Raw genomic sequence first — 16347 nt, 5'->3', positions numbered from 1 at the left:
ATTCTAGCTTTGTGCCAGTTACTCTGCTCAATAGTAGATATGGGTTCTCTCATTTGACATCAACCCATGAGCTTGGTATTGTTGCTGCCCTTTCTCCCCAAATGAGGGAACTGAGGCTCTCAGTCAGAGATTGGCTCAGATTCACAGAGTAATCCAACCAAAGTCTCCTTGGGTTGTGAGACCAGTCTAGCTGGAAGAGGTACCTTACAGCTCCTAGTCTCTATACTTCTTTTGATGAGGCCTAAACATTCTAAGGGGGCTCAGAGGTAAAGAATCTGCCAATGCAGGATACTTGGATTCCATCCCTGGGGGGGGAAGATCCCTGGAGAAGGAAATGGCAACCCACTCCAGTATTCTTGCCTGGGAAATCCCATGGACAGAGGAGCATGGCTGGCTACAGGACATGGGGTCACAAGAGGCAGACATGACTTAGCAACTAAACAACAACAAACATTCTAAAAGCTATTATGTGAGGTTAGAAAAGTATTTTGGAGGAAGCAGGACAAACAAGACTTGAAAATGTCTGAAGTCAGACATCTAGGATTTCATTCAGTGCATGGGGGGAAGGGGCTGTGGGCAGACAGGAGGATCCATGGGGTGATTCTCCCAAGTATCCTGCTGTATATAAAGCCTGTCGTGTATATAGTGTAACTTTTCCAAGTAGAAAACCAAGTGTGATGAGAGCTTTTGAATTCATCAATCACTGTTCCCAGATAAATAGTAGTCAGTCTGAGCAAGAGAACCTTGAGCCAGCTTATGGCCTGTGACCTACAGTTCCTCACTGTGTCTCTACCTGGCAGATGTTGGACTAGCATCTCCACCATGAGCCACTTCCTTCAAGAACTCTTACTGTACATAAACCATTGGGTCTGTTTCTCTGGAGATTCTCTCATGACTACAGATGTTGAAATGCTGTTTTGAAATGCTGCAGAGGCAAGAATTGTGTGAGGAAAAGTCTTTTGAATACAGAATACAGAGTGGAGGGAAGTTTGTGAGAGGAAGAATGTATCTTAAACATTCTTAGAATTCACAGATGGAGTTGCTGTATACCTCTGGTTTTCCCGAACCCTTAAGATTTACATTATTTTATTTGTCCTTTAGAGTTGTGCTTTAGGAGAATTAAAGGTGTAAGTGCTGGAAATAGAAATAAGGTTTATATTGAGCTTTTCTTAATTGTAACATGGCTCAGATTTTACTGAGGAAAGATTTATAGGATTTGTTGTCCTATGAGGGCTTCCCAGGTGGCCCTAGTGAGAAAGAACCCACCTGCCAGTGCAGGAGGCATAAGAGACAGTGGGTTACATCCCTGGGTGGGGAAGATTCCCTGGAGAAGGGCATGGCAACCCACCATAGTATTCTTGCCTGGAGAATCCCATGGACAGAGGAGCCTGTCCAGCTGCAGTCCATAGGGCTGCAAAGTTGGACAGGACTGAAGTGACTTAGGATGGATGGATGGATGGATGGTCCTATGAAACCTGGAATTCAGGGATGAAGCCACTTGTGGTTGGCAGATGGAGATGAGATCCCCTACAGAGTTTCTGTTCCTGTATGTTTTGGCTTTCTGTTCACATGGCTCTCTAGTACTGGGGATCAGTTTTCCCTGTAACTTCACTGTGAATGATCTGAGAAAAGCTTGCACTGTATTAGCTTTTTTTTTTTTTTTACTCTTTTGGGATTAAGTGACTTCCATGCATTTTACATATCCAGAATGTCTTAATACCTTTTAAATATTAAGACATGGAGTACACAGTCCTATAGAATTGAAAGAGATGGCTGATTTATGGGATATGTTGTTGTTTTGTTTTTACCACGTCAGGAGACGTGGAATCTTAGTTTCCCAACCAGGGGTTGAACCAGTGCTCTCAGCAGTGAAAGCACAGAGTTCTAACCACTGGACTGCCAGGGAATTCCCTGAATTGTGTTCTTCTGTATGGGTTGATTTTAGTAAATATTTAACTTCTTTGCCTCAGTTTTGTCTTATGTATAATAAGCTGAATTAGGATTTTAGACACGGGCCATCTTCCCATTTCCCTACACTCCCACCCCTGTCAACAACCATTCTATTTCTGTGATTCCACTTTTTCTGTATCTTTACATAAGTGATCATACAGCATTTGCTTTTTTCTGTCCAACTGATTTTTCTTAGAAAAATGTCTCAAGCTCTCCAGGTCCTTGTGTTGGCGGGATTTCCTTTAAAAGATGATTAGGTTTTGATAGCAGGGAAAGGAGGGAAAGAGAAGTTACCTTATGGGGAATAACCCATCTATGCCTAGGTCCTTATTGGACCACTGACATCTTAATGAGATGATACAGTGAGAAACTAGATAATGAGGTGCTTTATGCTATCCTAGGGAATGTGGTCACTATCCCTCATTATCTGATAGCTCATGATGAGCCATTCAAATACTATAACTGGAGTGAGGATCACAGATTGTTCAGACAGATTGTGCTGGAAGCAAAATGGATTATAGACCTGTGAGAGGCATGGGAGGTGGGTTAAGAAAGTCATTAGGAGTTACTCATGTAAAAACTGAGGGAGGACTTTATGTCCTTTGCTTTGACAACAGAAGAGGTAACAGAAGACTAGGTGGGAGGCCCGTGGTGGGTGTGAGCAGCTGTGGCTGTGCAGTGTGTACTGGCTGAATGTTGTGACTGGCGGCAGGAGACAGAATGGCTAACTTTCCCCTTCTCTTTCCCGGTTTCACAAGTGGCAGTCTGTATTTTCCATGTCCTGTGGTGCTCAATGAGCATCCTACCTTCCTCAGCCCTCAGTCCCTGTTACCCACTACTCTTGACCAAAGATCCATGGTCCCAATGTTTTATAACATGGCACAGTTCCAACAATATGGTGGCTGCTGGGAAGAAATGAAAACAAGACACACAAACAGGAGCTGAACCTCAGCGGGCTGAAAATTTGGATGAAAAGCAAGATATGAACTCAGAAGGCAACAGTCATGACGTGCAAGTGGTGACCAGTACCCCTGAGAATGTGGCTGAAGAGGAAGAGGTGGAGAGCAGTGGCCACCCTGATGGAGGTACTCCCTCACCTACCTGGTTGGCTCAGGTCAACAGAGTAGATGAGGGCATCCAGGGTGACGTGGGTCAGTGCCGTGATGCACAGCCTGAGTCATCGTCAGCAGTGAAGGACCGTGGTGGGATTAGCGGGACCTCTCTGAACCTGATGATGATGATGATTTTGATTCTGAGTTATGAGGAGTTCATTCCCCACCTCTCAATGTCCCCTGTCCCCCTGCCAAATGAAGTAGGTGAGGGCCTACAGCTTAGGGAGTATCCCCAGCAAACATCCTCCAGAGGTGACATTCACATCCTCTGTGAGGAGTGTCATTATACCGCCCCTCATGCCACCCAGTACAGAGTGGATAAGGGTATCCTGGGGGAAATGAGAGGAGCAGCAGAGCAGATGGAGAATGGGTACCAGGATGAAGAGGAATACGTAGGTGAGTTGCCCAGTGACTGTGGGCAGCACAGTTCCTCCCCTACCTGGTTGACCCTGGTCAACAGAGTAGATGAGGCCATCCAGGGTGACATGGTTCAGTGTGGTGATAAGCAGAATGAGCCATCATCAGAAAGCAGTGAAGGGCCACGGTGAGAGTATGGGGATCTCGTTGAATTTGATGATGATGATGATTCTGGTAGTTATGAGGAGTGTTTTTATTCCCATATACTGTTCCCTGCCTCCCTGCAAAATGAAGGAAGTGAGGACATACAATTGGAGAGAGACCCCAGCAAATGCCATCTGGAAGTGATGATCATATCCTCCATGGGGGGTGTCAGTATTCCTCCCCTCCTCCTACTCTGCATAGACTGGATGTGGGCATCCAGTGGGAAATGAGAGAGGCAGCAGAGCCAATGAAGAGTGGGTACCAGGATGAAGATGAGTATGAACAGAAAGTGAGGTAGAGAATAACTATGAGGGGCACGGTTCCTCCCCTTCCTGGATGACCCAGTTCAAGAAAGTGGATGAAGGCATCCAGTGTGACAGGAGATATGCAGCGAGTGTAGGAACCAGGATAAACGTGATTATGAAGGTGAGGAAGAGAACAGTAACTATGAGGGACAGGGTTCCTCCCCTACCCGGTTGGCCGAGGTCAACAAAGTCGATGAGGGCATCCAGTGCAACATGAGTTGCTATGAAGCCCACGCAGAGAAATCTCCCCAGCAGATGCCCTCCAAGGGTGAAGAGACAGCATCAGACAGCAAAACCAGGGGATCATGGAAAAAAAGTCACAAACAGTAAACTGAACGTGGATAAAGATGAAGTGATCCTAAATGATGAGACTGGGGAGGCATATTATGAGAACTTGAAAAGGTGTGCAAAAGTTACCAAGACTGAGAAAGGCAGGAGGCTCAAAGACATGAGCAGCTTCTCAAATGCTAAGACTGCCTATCTGTTGAAGAAAACTATTGTCTTGACCGTTGTGCTTCCTGAGGATTCAGAAGACTCTGAGTTGGAAGAGGAAGGTGCCATGGATGAGGTAGGATGCCTCCTTGGAGAAGTGAATTCACAAGGCCCTCTGACATCTTCCAAAGGAAGGTCTTATCATGAGGCTGGAAGGATAATCAGGATGCCACCTACGAGCTCTGTCCCTTCCCGACTTGTGGTCTGGCCCACCAGAAATAAGTGCAAGTTATTATAAGTCTTTGGTGAATGTGAGTGTGCCCCTGCGGTTTATCAGTGGAAACGACAGGATGGCTGTGAAAGCACTGGTGTCAGGCTCCACAGCACACCCACCATGACCAACAGGAGGGACTGTAGTCCAGGAGACCCTCTCACAAATCACTGGAGTGTAAGTGACTAATGGGTTCATATACTAATTGGTTGTCTGTGGTGGTTCCCTACCAGGTGAATCAATAGCATTTCCTTTTGAAAGTGTGTTGTCACTTAAAGTATACTGTGCTGTGTGCTAAGTCACTTCAGTCATGTCTTAACTCTTTGCCACCATATGTACTATAGCCCACCAGGCTCCTCTGTCCATAGGATTCTCCAAGGCAAGCATACTGGAGTGGGTTGCCATTCCATTCTGCAGGGGATCTTCCCAACCCAGGGATCGAACCTGCGTCTCTTCCATCTCCTGCATTAACAGGCAGATTTTTTAACACTAGTGCCACCTGGAAAACCCTATTAACTATACCGCCCATATTCAAAGGATCTGCAAAAAGAATCTTAAGTTAGAATTCCGGCATTCAGGGAAAATGCAGTGTAATCTGAACAGTGCTCTAGTAGATGATAGAGAGCTGGGTGGTGGTGGTAAGGAGAGTTTGGCAGAGTCGAGAACATCGATCTAGCAGGACTGCTGAGAAAGGGTGGTCCATATGGAGGCAGAGAATTGAAACAGACAGGATCTGTGGTTTGGAGGTGAAAGGAGAAAGTCTGGAGAGGGAATGGAGACAGCAGCCCGAGCTCAAATAGACAGCCAGAGCAGAATTCTGTTTGAGATCATCCTGCCAGAGGGGAGGATTGTGAGGAATTGGGAAAGAGGCTAAGAATAGGGTAAAGGAGTGTTTCTTTTCACTTAGATTTTTATCCCGTAGGCAATAAGTGACTATTCAGATTGAGTAGAGAAATGAAGCAACTTGTGGAATTTCAACCAGCATATAAAGTATTTTATAGGAGAAATTAGAATGGAGAGTGCTTCTATGGCAGAAAAACAGTTTTATTCAACAGAACAAAGTGGTGAGGGTTCTAATTCACACAGGAATAAAACATATGTGTGAGGACTAACAAAACTGAACCTTTAAAAAAAGACTGGAGCTTGAAGTTGGGAAGAGTTGATTTGCTTTGCTGTGTGGGTTGTGGGTAGGAGTGTAAAATGGTGACATTGAGGGACTGGACTAGCAGACCACCCACACCTGGCTGAAGCTTGAGTCTGGAGCACCCTAGGACTAGCAGGGGCACGGCTGACAGGAGGGAGCAGGGCGCACCCTAAGGAGAGCTTTGGGAGATGATTACATCTGGGGTGCAAAGAATGAAGCCAAGCAGGTAAGTGAAGAATAGGATACATAATGGTCCCAGGGAAGTTTTAAGTTCCTTAGTCCCAAAACCTTTAGACTGAAGAAATGTGTAAGCCTACCGCTTCTACCTAAAGGTTGGGATATTGTCACAACCTAACTCCTGATCATTAACATGACTATCTGATTCATGCTTAGTGATTTGGGAGAGATTTTTAAAAACAGGATGAGTTTATCAGCAAATTTTTTGCTTTTGGTATGTTTAGTCCTTTTTTAGTCCAGATAAGCTTCAAAATAACCATCTTAAAAGAGGTTGAAGGTGGTCCCTTTGAGGTGATGGGGAATGTGGGAAAGAGGCTGGGAACCACTATATTAATTGTGTGCATGAAGGATCTTTGTACAATGCCTTTAAGGCAGCAGTACCCCTTCTTAACAAACACCATCTTATGCTGCTGCAGTGGTTAGTGTGCACACAGCTCCACCTGTTCCAGACCCACCCTGTGTGGCCCTCAGCTCCTCTCAGGTCACCTGGAGAAAACCTTACCACCACTGATTATGAGGACCAGCTGAGGTGAAGCCCAAGGGACCACCCCCCAATGCATCCTTTGTCCCCCATGGCATTTCTATGTGGAATATCCTGTTACAGGATTACTGAAGCATAGACTCTGTAAGCAGCTACAGTCCAGCGGAAGACCAATGCCCTTGCAGCCAGAAGCCCTGGAGTCAAGGCACTGCTCTGCCTCTTACCCCAGAGACTAACAGTTGCAAGGTGGCTTCCTCATCTATAGCCTAGAGATCATGGCCTGACTTTAACAGCATGGTGTGAGAATTAAGTGAACTCATTTGTAAATGGTGGTCTGTAACTTGTGTGTATTGAGTCTGTTACTTGAAACCCTTCCACGCTCACACTGCATGACTTTGACTTCTTTCCCCAGTGGCATCCAGACCTTTGGTTGGTGCGTGGGCCAGAAGTTCCCTGGCATGTTCATTGCCTGGGACTTCTGGTATACAGTTTTCTGGCTTAGTCTCATCTTCCTGAGATGAGTGTGTAAACTCTACAGCAAAAAACAAACACTGGAATTCACCTGTTTGAGAACACAGCATTGCCTGGCTTTCTCATGGGCTAGAGATCCTAATGTCATCATAAGTGACCTTCTGAAGAGCTAGACAACAGAAAAAAAAGTGGAAATAACTATCCTAGAAGAGCTAGCTGTACATGAAAACAAAGTAGCTGTTCTTAGAGCAGTTACTAGTGTTTACACAGAGATGATCTGTGAGCTCCAAGTTCTGATTCTAGATCACAAAATCAGATCCTAAGATCACAAAGTTTTCTGCTAACTTAGAGACAAAGCATAAAATCAAACAAGTTTCCTGATATAATAAATATAGCATGCTAAGTTAAAATAGCCACTATTATGTTTAAAGTCTCATACATGCCATTTCAATCAGCAGAAAACTACAACAAACCAAAATTAAAAGGGTCTTTTTTAGTTTTTAGGTGGCTCAGGGCTTCCCTTGTGGCTCAGCTGGTAAAGAGTCGGACAAAACTACTGAGTGATTTTCACTTTCACATGGTGGCTCAGACCGTGAAGGAGGGCATGACAACCCACTCCAGTATTCTTGCTTGGAGAATCCCATGGACTGGCAGGCTACAGTACAGGATCACAAAAAGTTGGATGCGACAGGAGCAACTTTTTTTTAAACTAAAGGTTAATAAAATATGCCCATTAGTCAGATTCTATATAAACATACTGATACTATATTTCTATACTACATCATGCTGAGATGTATAACTTAAATTCACCAAAATAACAACTAACTTGATTTTTTATTTTTGGAAGAAGAGAAAGCAAAAGGTTGCAGGGAAAATTGGAGGGAAGAAGTTTTAACCTAATCATGATTCCAATCTGTCATTAAAGTTGTGTGTGATTTACCTACCCTAACTTCCAACTTCCATGACACTGAGAGGCTCGTGGGGGTAGGGTGTGAGTGATCTATTCTAATGAGGAAGGGGGTGGTGCAGGGAGGAGGAAGCAAAGCCAGAGGGAAGGGCCTGTTGTAGAGGAAGGAGGTAGGGGTGATCTGTCCCAAGGGCCCCCACCACAACCCACAGCTCTGGATTCAATATCCTCCCTACGGGCCAGTCCTGCCCTGAGGGGGCTGTGGGGCTGCCGTTGGCTGCTCAGCTCCCTGATCACCCACTCTGCCCTTTACTGACCTCTCAGGACTTGGGATGTGGGACTCCTGCTAGACAGGCAGCACTCAGTAAACTACTGCTAGGACATCCCTGGTGGTCAAGTGGTTAAGAACCCATGTGCCAATGCAGGGGACGTGGGTTGGATCCCTGGCCTGGGAGGATCCCACATGTTGCAGGGCGAATATGCCCACGCACTGCAACAGAGAACCTGATCATTGCAACTAACACCCGGCATATCCAAATAAATATTTTTTTAAAAATTGCTAGAGAAAGAGAAGACTGATTGTGAGCAAACTTTTCCTTCTACCAACAGAGCTCTCAGACCCCAGGGTTTTAAGGATACAAGTCATGCCTGTACTCCCATTTCTACTTTTCATTGCTCTGCTGGGACATCCAGAAATGGTTTCTGGATGCCAAACTACAAAAGCAGCACCAACAACTGCTCATGTTCATTTAAAAAAATTTTTTTCTAAATTTAAACCATTGAGATGTAATTGACATTTAACATTGTATTACTTTTAGGTGTGACAATGTTTAGTTTCAAGTACTTACACATTCCAGGCTATGCAACACATAGCGAGACAATGGATGCAACCCCCTTCTTAAAGTAGTCAGGAAAGGAGGCAGGACCACTGAGGATCTCAGGTCTTCACTGTCTCTACAAAGAAATTTTACTGAGAGCGAGCATGGGCACTGTGACTAATTTAAAATTCTGTCCTGACTTCAATAGCTTGGAAACGAGCAAGTCCTCAAATTGCTGTACACAGTGATTTTAGAGATGATTAATTTTCTGATCTTTTTTCTCATTCCAGCTTCTTTTCCTGGCATTAGGAAGCCATAGTAAACATTAAAATGTTAAATCATTTAGCAGTCAAATATGTTGATTATCCCAAAATGAATATAGGAAGATCTCCAAAATAGTTAAAAAAAACAAAAAGCAGTAGTGTACAGGACAGTGTGTTCCATACGCTTGTATTTGTGTGTACAGAAAAAAGAGATTATTATTTATATAAACAGACATGCATATACAGGAACTGAATATCTCTGGAAGAATACCTGAGGGAGGGAGTTTTATTTTCACTTACATTTATTTATGTGCAAATACCTCAAACAATGTTCAGTGTTTTTTAATTACAGAAAAAAAAAATGAAGTTATTGTCACTTTCCTGACATCTGTGTCCCAGGCTAATATAACTCTAAGCCAAAGGTAACCTAGTACTTGGCATATTGCCCCCACACACACACTTTTTTTCTATTAGGAGCTCATTTCTGCTATAGTTATATATATAGGCTGTATTTTTGTTTTGAAATTTCAATGTTACTTCTCTGTTTCAGGAGTTATTAAATTTCCACTCTATCTCTAACCAACTTGCTATTTCCTCCTACCAAAGAACAGGTACATTAAATTTTCAGGTGATACGGAATGTTCAATGTTTAATTACTCCCTGCAGAAGTAACCAGTCAACAATTATCACGCCAGGCACAGTGCTAAGTAAGTACCAGAAGGGAGAACTGAGGGGATAAGGCTACTCTTAATGAAATCTAGAAAAGCTACAGTAAAAACTGCTCTTAAAAACCCCCACGTAACTCTTGATAAAGGTAACTTCATCTTGGGATCCACAAAATGGAGGCCTCCTCAGTGACCCAGCTCATGTCACAAATCAAAACCCGTCAGCCTGCACTAACCAGAAATGCCTCGCTGTCGAGGAAACCTAGAATACCCCTGGCACAATCCTCCAACTTAGCCTTAGTTTATCTTACCCTAGATAAGAGGACCCACTAGCCTTAAATCCCTGACCTCCTCAGTCAGTTCTCACTCAGTCCTGTCTGACTCTTTGCGACCCCATGGACTGCAGCATGCTAGGCTTCCCTGTCCACCACCAACTCCCAGAGTTTACCCAAACTCATGTCCATTGAGTTGGTGATGCCACCCAACCAAGCTCATCCTCTGTCGTTCCCCTTCGCCTCCTGCCCTCAATCATTCCCAGCATCAGGGTCTTTTCCAGTGAGTCAGCTCTTATGAGAACTGTGCATGACAGAGAACTTAGGTGCCTTGAGCAGTTTTTTAAAAAACAGGATCTTTTTCTAAAAAATTATTACTTATCTGGCTGCGCTGGGTCTCCACTGCTCGCGTGGGTTTCCTCTAGTTATCTGCAAGCAGGGGTTACTCTCTCACTGCAGTGACTCCTCTGGCCATGGAGCACGGGCCCTAGGGCATGCAGGCTTCAGCAGTTAGCGCACGGGCTTAGCTGCTCCGCCGCATGTGGGATCTTCCTGGACCAAGCACTGAATTCATGTATATCCCCTGCATTGGCAGGATTAACCACTGGACCACCAGGGAAGCCCGTCTTTCAGTTTAAATGCAGCAAATTACTAATGTGTAAAAGATCTATATACCCAGTCTTATCCCTATAATCAAGTCTTTGCTTCAGTCGGATCTGCCTTAAAAAGCTACACCTAAGGCAGTGACTCAGGCTTTGGTGAGGAAAAGAACTACCTGGAGAATTTACGAACTTGGTAAAATGCAAAGGCCAAAGGCCCTGTCCTATTTCAGTAAGCCTGGGCCTGTGTTCTGTAGCAGCTCTCCAAGTCATTCTGACTTGTCATACCAGTTTTGAAACCGAAGTCTGAGGCAAACTGACTGAAGTCACCAATGCCAGCATAGCTTCAGCCTTTTTTGCTAAGGCCCCACCTTCACTACAGAGCCCAGCACATACAGCCCGGGCACCACAGAAATGAAAACACCTGTATAAAAACAGCCATTCACCAGCAGACTGCCAAAGTGAAAATCCTTTCAAATCATTTCAGCTTAAAATCACCTTTTACTCTGCCAGAATCTTCAATCACATTTTCTCCCCAATTTTTAGCCCTCTAGATCCAATATTCCTTGCCCATGCACTAAATTTTGAGGGATTTTAGAGAGCCAAATAAAGAGTTCTTATTATGTAAACAGTGGTTCTTAACCACTGCGATTGTTTTGCCCTCAGGGGATATTTGGAGCCACTTCCTTGGGAGGAGCAGGGAAGGATACTACCGGCATCTAAAGGAGCCTACAAGGCACAGGACAGCGCATGCTGCTAAGGATTATCCAGACAAAAATGTCAGGAGCACTGAGGTTAAGAAACCCTTATTTACAATAGTATCCATTCTAAAAGAATTGCAATGTAAGACAAAAGTATAAGCAGGTGGGAGTCAGACCATCAGTATTACAGCTAAAGACTAGATTAAGAGATATACTTTATCTGTAGGCAAGTGGACCTTCTGTCACTGAACCCCAGAAATAAAACCAATCTTCTTGCCACAGACTAGATAACTGGAGGCCTCCCTTTGAGAGGTCACATTTCTCTAGAACTCATAGCATATTGGAATTAAGAACATGTGCTCCCTGCGGGCTACTAACTCCCAGGAGGAAACAAATGAGCATGACCAACCACCTCGCTCCTGCCGGATATCAAGCAGAAGGGTAGAAAGAGGATGGCATTACTTCATTCATGTTCCTTCCAAAAGGAAAAATAAAAAAATATTAATAAAAAATTAAAAATTAATTAAAAATTAAAAAAAAAGTATTGCCTCCTATCCCTCCAACAAGGGTCGCAAGTAGTGGGATGGAATGACAGACTCCTAAGAACCTACCATTAAATCCATGCAAAGTTTGCAAGCCAGCTATTAAACCCATGGCAGCTTGAAACTAGCCAAGCAGGAGTGTTTACACCATGAAAGTAAAAAAACACACAAATCAGTGCTTTGTTTTTTGAAAAGTAAAGTTAGGTCCTTTTACCGTTTGGAAACACTGAAACTAAAGATGGATTCAAGATTGATATGAAACAAAATATAATAATGCACTAATATATGTGTGTGTGTATATATATATACACACACACATATATATAGTATCATGGTTTTAATCATAGATAAAAACCATTAAGGACAAGGCCAACACAAAAAAAAATTATTCAAAAAAGTACCAACAGGCAAACTACAAATGGGAAGTTACTGTAAAATGCATTGAGTAACCTATTAAGAATTCTTACAGATTAGTAAGAAAAAGAACAGTATCTCAATGGCAAAACTCTCATATAACTCACAAAATACAAATGAGTTCAACATTAATTTAAAAAAATTAAACATACCAGATTTTGCCTATCACAATGGCCAAGAGGGGAAAAAATAGAACACAGCCAGTGTTGATAAGTATGTGATGGGTACTATGAAAAACTGGGCTTCCCAAATGGCTCACTGATAAAGAATCTGCCTGCCAATGCAGTAGATGAAAGTTCGATCCCTGGGTAGGGAAGATCCCCTGGTGCAGGGAAGAGCAACTCACTCAAGTATTCCTGCCTGGAAAATCCCGTGGATGGAGGAACCTGGTGGACTAGAGCACATGGGGTCACAGAGAGTCAGACACAACTGAGCACACACACTAAGAAAAGCTACAGTGTGAGGCTGGCATAAACTTTTTGTTGGCAACTGACATTGATCTTACCATGTAAGGTAAATATATACCAAATTGACCATGCAAATTTCTGAATTTATTCTAAGAAAACTAAAAACGCATAAAGATTTAGTTAAGACTACTGTGACCAATAATAAAGAATAGGCTAAATAAGTTATGGTAAAACCATTTAATAAAATACTTTGCCCACATTAATGTTGCTGAAATATCTGACATAGAAACTTTTTCACCATTTAAATTCAAAAAAGTCTTAAATGGAGGCAACAAAATGGTACATTTAGGAAGTTTTTTTAAAAAATGTGTACGGAGAGTATATTGAAGTCTAAGAGCATATACAACAAAGTGTGATTAATATTTTTCTTTTCACTTTACATTTCTACAATGTCCATATATTATCTGGGTATGCTGCTTGTTTAACAGGAGTTAATGAACTTGAGTTTAGTAAAAAAAAAAAAATCATTTCAAAGCATCAGAGTCTGAAATGAATTTTGTAAACAATTATTTCTAGTTTTTTAAATGTACCTGTTCAAAATCAAGGCTCATCATTTTGTTTGGAACAATTTTTGTTTGAGAATCAGATGTCATGTAGATGAGAACGCAAACATAAAGTGACAGGAAAGTGAGTGAAACTAACTACAAGCTTTGTTTCACTGGCTATTGCAGTATAATGAATAAACTGACAGTTAACAAAAACACATTTATTTCTGTCTTCAAAGAACAAACTGTTCTTTTCCCAGTATAACCATGATTAACTTACAAAAATGGGTATTTACAATGCATCTTCAAAGCATTTCCCTTTAACGGGAAACTTGGCTTCACAGAATACAAACATTAAAAGGTTAAAAAAAAAAATTCTATTTTGTTGTCATTATAAAAGAAAACAGAACCTAAGCATACGTCAAGGAAATTCATTCATACTTCAGGTCCTTCTCCTCCAGGAACCAGCTGCAAAGGAGGAAAAAGTTTAAAACTTAGTACCACATGATCTAAAAACCCCTACTGAGAGCTCACTGACTGGTCATTGATCAGCCTTTGCCTCTCCCTCATATTCCCATTTTCCCCATGTCACCTCTGTTTACAATTCCAACAGTATCAATTAATACTTAGTGATTTAATGTTTCAACAATTAATTCTTGGTAAAATAAATGATTAAAAAGCACAAGCAGGGACTTCACTGGTGGTGCAATGATTAAGACTCCATGCTCCCAATGCAGCGGGCCCAGGTTTGATCCTTGGTCAAGGAACTGGATCCCACATGTTGCAACTAAGTAAAGATCTTTCGTGATGCAACTAAGACCCAATGCAGCCAAATAAAAAAATAAATAAATATTTTAAAAATACATAAGATAAAAGGTATAAACAAACTAATCTTAGGCCTAATGTCATCTTCAACAGTTTGGCCACAGAATCCTGATCAGCAGAACATTCCCTTCCCATCCTAAGCACCGCTGGGCCAAGAACATTGAGTCAAGCAAGTCAGTTCTGTAATCCCTGCCCCACAAAGATGGCTTAACATCTAAATAAGAGACCTTCACTCTCTTACCATTGTTATATTATTTCCATTTAGCAAAATTTGATCTAATTTAGTAATTCTTCTTCCTTCTGGTGTGATTTCACTAAACAAAAAGATTTTCAAAAAGTCAGGATAAAGAGTGATAATCAAAGCCAACATTCTGACCCGCCAAAAGGTTAGTTACTATATATAAAGGAACTGTACACTTTCCAGAGACAAGGTTATCCCCATGGTGATGTCAATTCTCCAAAGGCAATAGAGTGGACTGACTGGCCTAAGACTCACATCCACTAGTGCAGATCTTCATCTAAAAAACTGAAACTTGCCAAGGAGATCAAATATGAAATAAAATGTTTATATATATACATAAGTTGTAGAGTAACTAATTTAAAACATTAAATGTTTTTATTATAAGTTCCTTTATTTGATCTGAGCCCTAAGATCCCTGGCTGCTTTTAGTATCTTTTACCTTAAACCTTTGTCTCCACTAACTTCCTAGCAATTAGTGACAATTAAATTATGGTAATAATCCTCCAATCCAATTTTACTAACATCAGTAGGTAAACTTTCTCTCTTTAGGGTAATTCAAACAGGCAGTGTGCTCTCCTACATCCTTTTACTGACTCAACAGCACTAAAACTGCCTTAAATCAAACAGAGATTCCCCCTACCCATTCTTTAATTTTTAACACTACTCACAATTCAGTGACATCTTCCAATACCATATCTGAAATTTGGTGTTAAGAAAATAAACATACCAAATTAAATTTACTCTGGCTTATTTCTTCGTTCAGTTTTAATTATAACATTGAATACAATGGCTCAAATGCAAGCTGCGTGCAATTGGTAGGAACTTCATCTTTCAGTACCACAATCCCTTAAAACACTATCACAATTTCCAAAAAAATAAATTAAACTTTATTATAATAATCAGTAAGTACTGATAGTCTATAGTTCTTTTTTAAAAATCTGAAGAAAAATCCATACAACCACCTTTTAAAAGGATACTGACAAAGTCATCAAATCCCAGAAGTGTGCCAACAATCTCTTTATCACTCTTCATCACAATGTGAATTCTTGATCCTATACACTTGTCCACAAGCTCTGTAGATAAGGGCGGGAGAGAGAAAAGATTAGTTTGCCCATTCATAACATTAACAAATATTTGAATGCCTACTGACACTTGTTACATGCATATGGTGAAAAGATAAGCCAGGAAAAGTATTCACTCCAAAACTTTAGACCTTATGTTACATATCTCTGTTCAGTCATTCTATTAAAAGGAAAGTTTTCCCTCCCTGTTCTTCATTTAACTCTCCTTTGTAGCAATTTATCATGGTTGTGGTTTAATATTATTTTAGTTATCTGATTAACATATGAACGCCCCTCTTGACTCTAAGCTGAAAGAGAGCTGAGAGGTGGTTTTTACTCATCAGTGTATCCCCAGTGGACAATGCCTGAAATGTACTGGTCATTCAGAAGAATTTGTTCCAGGAAGGAAAAAAAACTTTACAATCACTGCCACATCCACTAACCCGATAACCCTTCAAATATAAAATATTAAGGAAAAAAAAAAGGCAGAACTGTCTTCACCAGAGATTCCTCCTTGTCATTAAGTCTACGTCTGCCCTGTACCGTTTCCTATACTGGTTTGCATGCTATCTGAAGGTAATGGCCGTGATTTAAATTTGTTGAACAGTGCCCAATCACAGTGTCTAGTGCACAGATGGCACGGTAACTGTTTGCTGAATAAATGAGTAACAAGAGCTAGTTTTCAGAGACCTCTTTAAAGGCTCATTCCAGACCCAAGTGCCTCACTCAAAAACCAGCCAGACAGGCTATATAACCCGGGTAGTTTAAAAGCCCGGTTGCGGAATGGGCCTGTTACTATTATAAAGGCGAGCGCCCAACAAAGAAGGTCGACGACGCATTCACCAAGACTGAACCTTTCCGGTGAAGGTTTGGGGAGTCAAAAATCCCTGCCTCAAGAAGAACCCCCCCCACGCCAGAGAGACGTGTGCGGCCTGAGGCCTCCGAGACTTGGAGCCTAAAGGAGAGCTGCAGAGAAAGCTACATTTTTCTAACACTCGGTCAGGGACTGCCTTGCTCTTCAGCCCCAACCCTAACTTTCAACTCCCCGCCCCGGCTCCCCAACAGGACAAAGATTACCTAGAGGAAGCAGCTGCGACGGGTTAGTCGTAGCGTTAGCCGCCAT

General features: G+C 42.1%; 1 protein-coding gene across 1 annotated transcript; it reads right to left on the bottom strand.

Moving 5' to 3' along the window:
* Window positions 1-13307: 13307 nt before the first annotated feature.
* Window positions 13308-16347, bottom strand: LSM5 (LSM5 homolog, U6 small nuclear RNA and mRNA degradation associated). The gene is made up of 5 exons (XM_052638903.1): window positions 16302-16347; window positions 15141-15236; window positions 14832-14859; window positions 14164-14236; window positions 13308-13565 (listed from the first exon to the last, which is right to left on the bottom strand). Exons 1-5 carry the CDS (start codon window positions 16345-16347, stop codon window positions 13533-13535), a joined length of 276 nt encoding a protein of 91 aa, XP_052494863.1. The 3' UTR covers window positions 13308-13532.

This window comes from Budorcas taxicolor, chromosome 4 (genome assembly GCF_023091745.1).
Source record: "Budorcas taxicolor isolate Tak-1 chromosome 4, Takin1.1, whole genome shotgun sequence".
NCBI classification, from domain to species: Eukaryota; Metazoa; Chordata; class Mammalia; order Artiodactyla; family Bovidae; genus Budorcas; species Budorcas taxicolor.
This window is presented reverse-complemented; position numbering and strand designations above follow the sequence as displayed.

Coding starts and splice junctions, on each gene's coding strand:
- LSM5 (XM_052638903.1), bottom strand. CDS start 16,347: ATGGCGGCTAACGCTACGACTAACCCGTCGCAGCTGCTTCCTCTAG. Junction 15,237..16,301: donor GTCGCAGCTGCTTCCTCTAG/GTAATCTTTGTC, acceptor CCTTATCTACAG/AGCTTGTGGACAAGTGTATA. Junction 14,860..15,140: donor GGGATTTGATGACTTTGTCA/GTATCCTTTTAA, acceptor ACCAAATTTCAG/ATATGGTATTGGAAGATGTC.